At 33.8% G+C, this 12,488-nt stretch overlaps 1 protein-coding gene and 1 pseudogene across 4 annotated transcripts in view; one reads left to right on the forward strand and one right to left on the reverse strand.

The window, feature by feature from the left end:
- The window catches only part of LOC116344403 (histone-lysine N-methyltransferase 2C-like), a 31,388-nt gene extending 24,612 nt beyond the window's left edge, over positions 1-6,776 (reverse strand). For 3 of the 4 annotated variants that reach the window (XM_031772948.1, XM_031772940.1, XM_031772932.1), the window contains exons 1-7: positions 3,405-3,712; positions 1,949-2,097; positions 1,683-1,872; positions 1,357-1,542; positions 913-1,252; positions 338-825; positions 60-235 (exon numbers count right to left, since the gene is read on the reverse strand). In XM_031772948.1, the coding sequence (XP_031628808.1) occupies positions 60-235; positions 338-825; positions 913-1,252; positions 1,357-1,542; positions 1,683-1,872; positions 1,949-2,097; positions 3,405-3,510 (1,635 nt within the window). In that variant the 5' untranslated portion in view covers positions 3,511-3,712. Of the gene's footprint in view, positions 1-59; positions 236-337; positions 826-912; positions 1,253-1,356; positions 1,543-1,682; positions 1,873-1,948; positions 2,098-3,404; positions 3,713-6,715 lie in introns of those variants that run through there. The other variant, XM_031772924.1, reaches the window with a different exon arrangement.
- A 1,979-nt stretch (positions 6,777-8,755) lies between these two features.
- Positions 8,756-10,749, forward strand: LOC116347405 (annotated as a pseudogene).
- Positions 10,750-12,488: the final 1,739 nt, after the last annotated feature.

Below are 12,488 nucleotides of genomic sequence, written 5' to 3' on the forward strand. Positions count from 1 at the left end.
AATGAAACGGGGTAGAGAGAAAAATGTAAATCATAAAAATAATTTTATACTATACTTACTCGGCACTTCCATCCATATTTTGGTATTGAAGTCATAACTGGTCGTAAACAATTGGCGTGATACATTTTATCACATTGTTCACAGCACAGTGAACGTCCATCGGCTTGTTTAGCATCAGGTACACGACATATTTGACATCTACGACACGATTTACATTGCCAACCAGCTCGAACTCCTGTTGATAAAGCCGCATAATATCGATTTATTAGAAAATGTTCAATTCGGACGTTTCATACTGCGGATCGAGGCGGTTCTTAAAAGAAAATCATTAACTCACCTGGCAATTGTGCAACACCAATGCATGGTCCATGATAATGATCGCCACATATCGAGCATATCATCAAATTTGATACATCGCCCAAACCGCTGCACACACGACAATTTATATCTTCTATATCATTATATACTAATGGCACTTGACCTAAATGTTCTTTACAAAATGCCGTGAAATTTTGTATGATTTGAAAACCACCCGATGCGGCAACACACGGTAAATGAAAATATTTCGGACAAGACATTTTACATGCCATATGCGCACCGTATCGATTACAAAATGAACACTTGCGTGTCAAACTTTGTGACACAACGTCATCAACATTTTCAAAAACGCCGGTCGTTAGATCCCTGGTTATTCCCATTGACCATAAAGCACATGTGCGATGAATGTAATAGTAGCCACCTTCAATTAAGCTCGAAAATTCAACAATCTCCGGATAACCAATTTTTTCTAGCTCATCAACATATTCCGTTGTCAGTACGGGATTTCTAGGAATGATGAGAGAGAAGAGAAACAATTATCATATCGATGATTTGAATTTTTATTCCATATTTTCATATGGCATTCATACTTACTTGCATTTATTAAGACCCTTTTGACGTCGATTACTTAGTTGGGTTTGAGCGTTTGACGCACTGCGTGGATTTCTCTCTTCCTCTTGATTTATTTGTGACGAATCATGAATTGGTGTTGATGGTGTTGCTAATTTTGGTTCACTTTGTGTTACTTCGATTCGTAACATTTCACCTTGTCCCATTTGACTACGTTCGCCTAAACAGCATAATGCACACACTTTACCCGGCCACTTTTCTGGAAAATACGGCAATTCTTCCGGTGGTTGCATCACTTTTTCTACTACTCCACCTCCACCTCCACTATTTGAGGTTGCCGTTGTGCTTGCAGCAACGACTGGAGCTAAACGATGACAAAATAAAAAAAAATCCACCGTTAAAATAAAGAAAAATTCATTCTTGACTGCTCCCTCAAGTTTTTTTGTCATCTTTTTTTCCAATACTCACCAGCTGGTCGTTGCTGCATGTCTCTTTGCAGATCATAAACCGATTGATCTGTTTCCATTGCTACACTTGGCGTCGACGTTAAACTATTACTACCGTCATCGTTGAATGGTGACAGTAACATTACATTAGACATAAAACTATTATTTTCCTGAGTCGTTACTGATGCTGTAGTTGCGTTTGTATTCGCTGAAATTCGAAATGAAACCATTGTTCAATTTTCATTGATTAAGTATCATAAAAGTGATCGTTGGCCTTTCTTAGGGTTAGTTTTCACTTTTGAAGTCAACCAACAAAAGAATGGGAGATAGAGGAGTTTGATGTGGTACCTGTTGCTTTCGATCCTCCAGCTGTGTGATTGCGTCGCATGGGTTTGGGTACGCGGCTGCTGATTTCATCGCATGCACGTTTTACGATACGATTGCCGGCGCCACCACCCCGTCGTGGTGCTTTCGCTGTTGGTACGTGCAATGGAAAATCTTTGCGCGGCCTACCTGGTCCCCTTTTTCTTCCTCCGTTCTGCAAACAAAATGATGGTGGTTTTTTGTTGTTGTTTAAATCAAATGATGTAAGTCTTCCATAAATCTGTACTTACTGTTGTTGGTTTTGCTGTGTTTAATTGACCGTTACTGTTTGAATTATCGTTTATATTGTGACTTGAAATGCCACTGGAATAAAAAACGTTTTGTGAATTTGGTGAAATCGACGATTCTTCACCTAAAAATGGGGACGATGATTCTGTTCCTGTATGATGGTCAACAGAAGGAGAAGAGAAAGAGATAAAAATACAAATGGTTCAAAATGTTCAAGAAGCAATCGCATTTTTTAATGATATATAAAATGTAAATTTGATTAGTTTTAAAATGTGAGTGTGTCTAGTGTGTTCATTTGTTTATATCGTGCAAAATATGGTCACTCTCACACACAAGCATAAAAATGGTTCGAATGCAATTCGAAAAATAAAATGAAATTTCCATGCTCAACAATGTATTAAATCGATAAAAAATAAAAAATAATTCAAGCTTTTTCACAAAAAAAAAAACCTTAATAACTAAAGCGATTGCATTGTGAATCAATGCACTGCATTTCGATTACAAAAAAGTGCTCAATTTTTGTGAATTCGTTCTTCGAACAGAAAAAAGAGCATTCGAAATTCGATGCCTTTTGCTATTGCCGAACTGTAATTACTTTCTGATCAGAAATGCACTACCTCAACTCCCAAATTGCATTAAAATAGAATGCTCACAAAATTTATAAGAGCAAATTAAAAATATCTAAATAATACAGTACAAAATTCGTAGACAAACCAATACGGTTGTTTTTTTTTTTGTTCAAATAAATGTTTACGCTAAAACTACAAGAAATTCACAAAAAAAAAATTGTAGTAAGTAAAATTAAGTTTATGGCCCATGTTTATGTTCGTGACGACACAAAAAATAATGAAATATACGCGAACGACTATTAGAGTTATTTTCTAGTCCATTTTAATTACTAGAAATGTCAGTCGCATCGCTTGACATACACACACGCTTCGAAATGTCACTTCGACAGTCAATCGTTAAATGTAAGCAAAGCTGTCATCGCGGTAGAATAAAGACATTGGTCACATATATTTTGTCGGTTTGCCGATTTGAAAATTGCAAGCAAAAGCATGAAAGAGCAAAAAAAATGTTATCATAGACCGTTGGCCATTGGCAAAAATCCAACTCAGGATCTCCGAATCAAACTTTTCTGGCCAACATTTTCAAAAACAAAATGAATGCGAAAATCAAGGGCAACCGTCAATATATGCAATTGCTTTTGGTTAATACAATAAAATGTTTTGTAAATTGAGCCCATTAACCCCTCACATTAAAAGGGTCATAATTTTCCATATAAATTTGCCTGTTTTTTTAATGAAAAAAATAAGCTCATTGATACATTGTGATTGAAATATGCTGTTTAGTTAACACTGTTTACGCACTTTTCATATTCGATTTTTTTTTTGTTTTAAATATTCGATACACTTGATGTGGTTTTGTGTTGACTTGTAAAAAATACTGTATTCTTACGTGAAATCGGTTGAATAGCTGTTGAACTTAAAAAATCAAATTCATTTTCTCCGTCTTCAGATCCATCATCATAGTCATCGTCGAGTGTAACTTCTTGAATATCCATATTTTTCTGTTTTATTTGTGTATGTTTTTTTTCTTTAAACTATTTTGATTCTGAATCGTGTATTTTGTTTTAAATGTATTTTATATAAATCTATGTGTAGAAAATGAAAAGACGATTTGCGTTGTTACGCGTCTTTTACCACATTTCAAATTTTGTGTGATTCTAGTCGAAATGTATTTTGGCCATTTTCAATAGAGATTTTCTGTTTGGATAAATAATGGGGGGAAAAAAGAGAGCACAAAATAATGAATATTATGAATATATGACGTTTGAATTTTAAACTAGTATATTTCATAATGGATTAGATCAAAATAGTGTTCATTTGGCTCTGAAGCGCGCGCACTTTTTCGGTTACTTCACAATTCGGCAATGGACGAAAGAAAAAAATGATTATTTTTATTTAGTTCGATTTTTAACGAATACACACATGATTTTTTGTTGGTCATTTATCAAAATTTAACTGGATGTTTTAAGCATAACATGTTTTAATTACCGGTTCAAAATTTATTTGATCATCGATAATTCTAATAAACAACTAATCAATTACATTTACCATACACACAATAACAAACACTAGCGCACAATTCTATTCAACTACTAAATAAAAAAAAATAATTATCAAAAAAAACATCTAACTAAACTATAGTTTACAAAAAATGTTTTATCAAGACATAATCTAAATGGAGGCACAATTATTATTAAAAAAAAAAATGGGGATTATATTAGCTATATTTTTTTCTTCTAATTGTCCTAAACAAATTAAACACACAACACAAAATGTTTGTATGTGCGTACGTTACAACATACAAACACCTCACTGTACCGCGATCAAACTATTATGAAGAGTATCAAATGGTTGACACACGATTTTCACACGTTAAAACAAACCAAAAATGATATATGTGTATCGTCTACGATTTTATCAGGCATTTGAATGAAAATCAAAAAACGCTTGAATGAATTTTTATATTGACTAAAATTTTTGGACAATCACAATAACGACACACAAATACAAAATGATGAATTAAAAATGAAAAATTGAAAAAGAAAATTTTCAACGAGAGACTATACCAATGAATAATTGTGTTGCTTTTTGTTTCTAGTAAGAAAGAAATGTGTTAAACTTCACGCCGCGGCTGCAACAACAACAGTAATCATAGTCGACAATTTATGAAGAAAAAAAAAATCTTGTAAAAACAATCGTAATATACGTGATGCTAGTCTCCTTTTTTGCTCTTGTGAATGATTCTTTTTAATTTTTTTTCTCAATTTTTCTCTTCTGTTCTCTTTTCAATTCGATCTAACTTTTTGTTTTATTTTGGTTCGCTGAAATTTCGTGTTGTCACACCGACTTTCTAGACGGAATAATAATAGAGTAATAAAAGAAGGAAAAAAAATTAGTGTCCGAACAACAAAATTGATATCTTTTTTTTTGGTTCCTATCGAGTGAACTTGATATATAAGGAACACACACGCCGAATTTTCCTAGCCGAAACACGAAAAACAAAACGATCGTTTTTGAAAAGGTGGTTTTCTTTGATTTTGACAGAGCTAATTTTTTTTTAATCAAATTTTCGTTCTTGATTTATCATCTCATTCAATAATTACTACACAACGCACATTTTGAATTGCATGAATTGCATCGACATTTCACACAAACACGCACTCACATACACACTGAATTTTGGAAATATTAAACGAACGATTTTATTATGGAAACTACTAAGTGATTATCGTTCTCGCGACATTGACAAAAACATTTTTGTTGTTGTTTCGGAACAACTATGGTTTCACGCGATGTTTCACATTCTTTTTATTATTTATTGAATTGTTGCTTTTTTTTCCTTCAAACAATAAAAAAAAAATCGTTTTTGGTGGTTTTCATCAATGTTTTAAAAATCAAAACGCTGCGGATAATTGTTTTGGAACTGAATATTGAAATTTAGTGTTTGGTCGCGAATGAAAGAGATAGCAACAAAAATGCTGACTTCTGTTGATTAATTTGATTGCGTTTTCACTTTTTTGGATGCGGCGATTGATTTGTGACTTCGATTGACAGTAAACAAAAATTGTTTTATGTAAATAATTGACAGGAATTAATGCATAAAATTGATTGCATTTTAGTAATTTTTTCCTGTCGTTCGTTTAAGTGAGGATTCTTTCGTTTTATTTAATTTTAGTTTTTTTTTTGTAATTTCATCACCGACAGCCAGTGTGTGTGTTTGTGTGTGTGTTTCGTTCAATGTGTGTTCGTGTGTTTGTATAAATGTTTTTGTGTATCTCGTTTGACTTATTACTGTTATTATTATTTTTTACATTTATTACTATTATTATGGTTTTCATTCGTTTATATTTTTCTTTGCCTCCAATGCAACTAAAAACAATTTCACATGGAAATGGAAATTCTAATGCGTTTTCCTAGTTTTTGGATCAGTTTTTTTTCATTCAGTCGCTTTAAGTCATATTGCTCATTTTATGGTTCTTTTTTTAATTCTCTTTCATTTTCTTTTTTTATGTATGAGAGTCTACACACACATCGCATATTTAATTCTCTCTATATGTACTCGAATCCATTATTTTTGATTCACGGCGGCCATTGTTGAATTCTCTGTGATAAAAAAAAACTCTTTTTCTGTTGGGTTTGCTCTCACACACTGACACATACACACGTACGCTTTACGCTCTCTATATATGCTTGATGTTACTGTTTTCCTCTTAAAAAAATCTATAGATTTTTGTATTCTATAATTTCCCGACAAAAATGTCCCTTATTTTTTTTGTTTTTGATTTTCTATTTCCGAACTGTTAAATGATTGCTCAAATTTTTTTTACACAAAACACACGCTCTTTATAAAATTACTCGCACATTACCATTTGGAAATCAAATGGTTAAAAACAAAAACTCATTGTCATTTCATCGGTTTTTTTTTGCTGTTGATGTTTTGTATTTCTTCGATATCGAAGTAAAATCGTTTTCGCTTTTTGAAAATTTCATTGCATTCTCACTCACTCGTTCTATCAATTTTCTCTCAATGTGTGTATATCGTGTATTATTTTATAAGAAATATTTTCTTCTTTCGTATCGCAAACAAATCGATTGTGTGTATTCCTTGTTATGTTTAAAATTTCGGGAAGTAGATTCTCTTCTTTTCAACTTTTTTTTTAAATATATGGTGTAAACGAATACGGCAAAATGGTTATTTACTAGATTGATATTTTCACTTTCGAAATTATTTGCTAGCGGGTAGAAAAAAGTTATCACTTTTCGAAATTTTATTTACTTAAATACGAAAACAAAAAAAAAATAATAATAATAAAATTTTCTTTTCTAATATATTTTTTTTTGTGTTGGAAAAAAAATGAAGAGAGAAAAAAACTAACAAATATACATGTTTCAATAGTCGACTAACACACTTTCGCATATTCACGAACATGGATGTTGTCGTTCTATGCATTTTAGTACACAACCAGAATTTTGTATATGGCGTTCACAGCACCAATACAAATACATGCGGAAGCGCACACAACAATATACATACACGTAATCACACAAACAACATCGACGACGACAGCGCTCTACCATTCAACAAACAACACACACTTTGTGTATATGCATGTGTGTTTCCTTGCGAGCGCTATGTGTGTGCGCTCAAATACAAGGGTAATCTTTCATTCAAAATTCCAAGCGATCCGAATTTGAACGACAAATGAATGCGTTTAATGACGCTTTGGATCAGTTTTTCATTTACTGTGTATGTATCTATATGCGACTCCCCGTGTCTCTATTCTTGGGTTCTTTCATATTTTAATGTCGATGGCCAACCCAAATTTTGCTTCCATATTGAATAACTTGTATTTACATGTAATTTCATTTCAACCATCCAACATCTGAAAAATTATTTTTCATTTCGTTGTTGAGTGGTTTGCAATGTCATGAATATCGATGCATTTAGAGATCTTTTTTATTTTGAATCCTTATACTCCAAATTAGTAAAACAATTCCTTGTAATTAGTTTCGATTTTGAAATCAAACTCAAAGTTTGCATTATTTTTCAATTTGACATGTCATCCTATATTTTATCAAAGGGATAAAATTTAGCACCGAAAAACGAACATTTTATTTATGAAATAATAAAATCAAAATTAAATTTATAAATAAAAATGAAAACATTGTCCGTTACCCGTTCAAACATTCATTATTTAAGTATTTTTTATGAATAGAAAAAAAGAAACCAATGAAACCAAAAAACAAAGACAGAAAATCGAAAATCAAATTCTAATAGACGTAAATATGTGTATGTCTCTCGTTCGTTTGGTTCTAAAATCAAAGAAAAAATTAGTCCGAAATGTCTATGATATCCGAAAGCACAAAATTAGCGCGCCAACAGGTTTATGCGAATGATACATTGAATGCATGTGAATGGTGAGAAAAATCAACACATGCCAAACACTCGTGTGCAGGCAAGATTGCACACGATTTTTGACTTGGGGTTTTTTTGCGCTTTCGAACTGAAATGTCAAAATCGGTTCTATACTCAATATTTCAATTCGGCAAATAAAAAAAAATAATATATTTGCACCATGTGTGCGTGAAGCGCGCGCTGTTTTTTTGTGTGTGCGCGTTTCCCATGTATGTCTTTAATCATCATTCTCATCATAATTTGTTCCCTTTCACACATACAATGCTCCATGCCATACAAATGCAACGAGCACACAATGACAATTCAATTTTGACATATACCGTCAGCCGATTTGTGAGTGGTCGTCACAAAACGTAAACAATTACACAGCAAAATACACAATGCGGAAAAAGGCCACATTGAACGCAACCATCCAACATCAATGGGAACACATTTTGTTCTAAATCACACAAATGATAATTAGAACAAAAGAGCCAGCCATTTTTTTTCTCGCTTTTTACGATGAAATTTTTCAAATTCGTTGTTTCCACGAGAAGAATGATTTGAAATGGCAACTTAATGATTAAAATTTGCATGCTTGTACCATTTGTGATACATTTCTTTTTTCTATTTTGACTAAAATATGAACGTATATGTAATCACCATTGTACAAACAATTTTTTTTATAATTTATCTTAATGAGTGGCTGCCATTGTTGTTGCTGTCTGTATTTGATTTTGGTTCAGTTTTAAGTTGAACTGGTCCGAAAAAAAATTTGACATCTGCATCGTTACGCGTTTTCATCATTAACACACTCGATTTCTCCTACTCTCTCTCTTGTGTATATGTCAACGATATTGCCGCAAGTCGTAATCAACACACACTGTACTCGATGTTCCCGTGTAGCTGCTACATATTTATCACTGGAAACTATAGAGCTCAAACTATTTTAATAAGAAAGAACCAAAGAAATAATACGTATATTTTCTGTGTGTTTGAAAAGTAAATTTTGTGTGTATGACGGATAGGAAATGAGTGAATTGATGGAACGATTCGGGGCCAATTTTTTTGTTTATGCCAAAAAAAAATGGCCGTTAAAGTGTTCAGCCAATATTGGGTACAATTATTGCTTTCGAATGGTACCAGCGTTCAACTACGTTTGAGCATTATGAAAAAGAATAAATGACAGATGATCAATACTTTAACAAATGACACATTTTGTTATTGTTGTTTTTATCTTCGAATAATATTTATGATACTATTGATCGCCACGTTTTGACGATCGGTTGCTTTGGCCGTGGCCGATGCTCGAACATCTTGTGAACCTTAAATATCAATCGTACTACTCTCTTTCAATGTAAAATTGCACACTTTTATCAACGGTATTTTGTGTGATTTTTCAGACAACATCACAAACATCGATCTGTTCTCAATGCTGAACTATTTCCGAAAGACGAATGCATCGATTGTGGCTCAATTGTTCAAAGGCGGATTGGAAGCCGATACTATTGTGCCGGGGCCGAAAACAAAACATAAGCATTTTCATTAGATCGTGATTTGATTCGAATTCAACCGGGTACACAACGTTTGGCGTTCCTTGCGTCGACCAGTGACTATGATGAAACATTGAATTTGCCATACCATTTGCTGCATCGATATGGTCACATCACAATGCACAGTCGCTTAATCGATTCGCATATTTACATTATTAAGAAATGGGTCATTGACTACTTGAAAACGGTACGTTTTGAATATCCTTATGGAGTCGAGTTGGGCGCGCAAATGAAATTTCAATTTTCTACATTTCCACAGAATATGCAAGTATTTTCACTGAAAGGTGAACTGATTCCGTACATTGTGAAAAAACAATTGGCACGTGTGACAAAGCACGAAAATGAAAAACCATTTTCGATAGTCAATGTAAATACAAAGCAAGGTGACATCATTCAATTTATCAAACAAAATGAATTTGATCAGAAAATTACGGAAACATCATCATTCAACGATTCGGTCAATCGAAATCCATTCAGCGACGATTTGATTCGATGCTATGCATTGAATCCACAAGAGAATTGTTTTGGCATTCGAGTGAATACAACACTGTCTTATTGTACGATTAATCAAAAGGTTCGTTTCTTTTTTTCAAAATTTCAATCGAAATACTTGGTTTTAATTTGTTCCTTTTTGTTTTGAATTCATTTTAGATATTTGGATTATGGGAGCAACTCTTTCCCAAGCAAGCTCCAGCATTGGTATCACCACAGGCCTCTATAGATTCCACACAAATGACTGGGTGTGCTGTTACCACAAAATTACAATTTTCTGTATCACCTGGTGAAATCAGAATGATAAAATTCGCATTCCTTATCATCTAAATCACGATTGGCTTCCGCATATTATTTAATGGGTGTTATTCAGTGCTTGTGGTTTGGCTTGCTACAAGCAATTTGCTTGCCTGCGTCGCCTATCTAGCGGCAAGCAAGCAAACATATGGCAAACGAACCATATATATTACACGGTTTTCCTTCGTTAAAAGCGTCAACACTAAACTGAGAGCGATGACTAAAATACATTCACTCTCAATCATTTTTATTTTCTTTATACCAATATTTAATAAAAAGAAGATGTTGTCAAAATTCGTCACTTACTATCATCCAGGAGATCTTATCCATATTCATTGTGCCATATTACGGATTGATTTCCTGTCTGTTATTTTGCTCATGGATGAAAATACGTAGATTGGTTTATTCAAAATATAAGCTCAAATTGATTTGATCCAAATGTTACGTAAAAATCTCTATGAAAACGATTTCATTCGAAATAAAGAGTTAAAATTGAATTTTATTCGAGTATCTAATTGAAGTCTGAATAATATATTTAATTTACCTATTATCCAATGAGCTGTGGATTAATAATAATATAAAAACACAACAGGTTTGGGTTACTTTGTAATTGCAACTGTTTTAATAAGAATGAATTGTTTGTCAAATCGGTCATTATGCTGATGCATGAATTATAATGTTTGAATGAATGAATTAATTGTTTGTATGTATTGAATTGTATGATATATATTATATTGTATGCATTCTTTTGTGTACGGTTCGTTACACATTCTCCCCCGCGGCGGTGATTCCCCCCGTGACGTCGCGCTCTTCTGGGACGTCTAGTGGTTGCGGTATTGCGGGCATTGATATCAAACTCATCCGTTTGTTTGGCTTACGTTTCGTCAATTTCCTCAATATTACGTAGGTTATGATGACACCGATCATGACATATATAGCTGTATAATGATGAATATCATGACCGTCGATGTTGTTGGGGAGCTCTTGTTGCTCCTTGATGTTATCCAATTGTTGTTGTAGTTGTGTGAAGTTGGATAGCATCGTGCGCGTAAAGTTGACCAAATGCGGTTTGTGTTGCATGGAGTCTATTGAAACATTTATCTTGGGCACAATGATGCTCATGGTACCCTCTCCGGCCTCCTTTTGGGTCCATAACTGCCCACCAAAATGTTTGAGTGTGCAGCCTTGTTGTAAATCAAGAATGCCTTCATTTTCCAGTGTTATGTGTTCCACTTTCTCGCCGCAGATGATTGCAGCATTATATTCTACTGGTGTTACGAATATCCAAGCATTGGTTACTGATAGATCAATGAAGTATGCTCTTTTTTCTGTTTCTACCACATTACAATTCTCCAAACTTTGAATGTTGTTTAGCATATTCCACTCACATGTGGCTTCCGTTGAAAGTTGTTTAATGTTCTCGCAGATCAGCATGTCTTCGTATGTTTGGCACTGCTCCACTTCAGCTTTGTTCATAAATACATAACCGTCTCGTTCCAGTGCTGCAAGCATGTATTCCGTTGATGGCAATATTTTGATGTATTTTTCATTACTGGCTGTTGGTACTGACACCATACGTAGCATTTGAAATTTTTTCTTGTTCAATAGCGGTAAATGTAGTTTGAAGCATAAATTTCTTCCATAATATCCCACCTGAACTGACATCAAACGATACATTTCCGTTCTTCGATTGATTCCAGGAACTATTAGATCTTCATCAATATTTTTCAAAATAATATCCAGCTGCTGCTCCAATGCTTTTGGTGCTATCAAATGTGTGTTCACGTGCCCTTTTTGAGCCTCTGTGATGACATCCAGAATTGCTGTCTGTTCATTTTCGTACTTGGTCATTGCGTCGACCAGTATGAGTGAAATCATGTGTAACTGTTGAGCTGCCATTCCACCGTTTTGCATAGTGATCAATTGGTTCAGCATTTCATTTATACGTTGTTCCTGTTTGACCACCATTACTTCGTTCTTCTGTACCAAATTGACCATACTCTGAGTTACGGAAGTTTGATTTTTAGCCAATATGAGAAGATGCTCCTCGTTTTGGTGGATGCTGCTCAAATCTCTCTCGTATTGATTTTTGAATTTTGAACTCAATACACCGGTAATATCTCCCAATATATCTCCAAACAAGTCTAACGCGGCTCGTCGTCTTCGGTTCCTTACTGTGAACAGTCGATTCTTTTCCGCAATCCGAATATAATTGTCGTAGAGCATATTGTATATA

The sequence above is a fragment of the Contarinia nasturtii genome, unplaced genomic scaffold (assembly GCF_009176525.2).
Source record: "Contarinia nasturtii isolate CC-2019 unplaced genomic scaffold, AAFC_CNas_1.1 Cnas_scaffold_129, whole genome shotgun sequence".
Classification (NCBI taxonomy): domain Eukaryota; kingdom Metazoa; phylum Arthropoda; class Insecta; order Diptera; family Cecidomyiidae; genus Contarinia; species Contarinia nasturtii.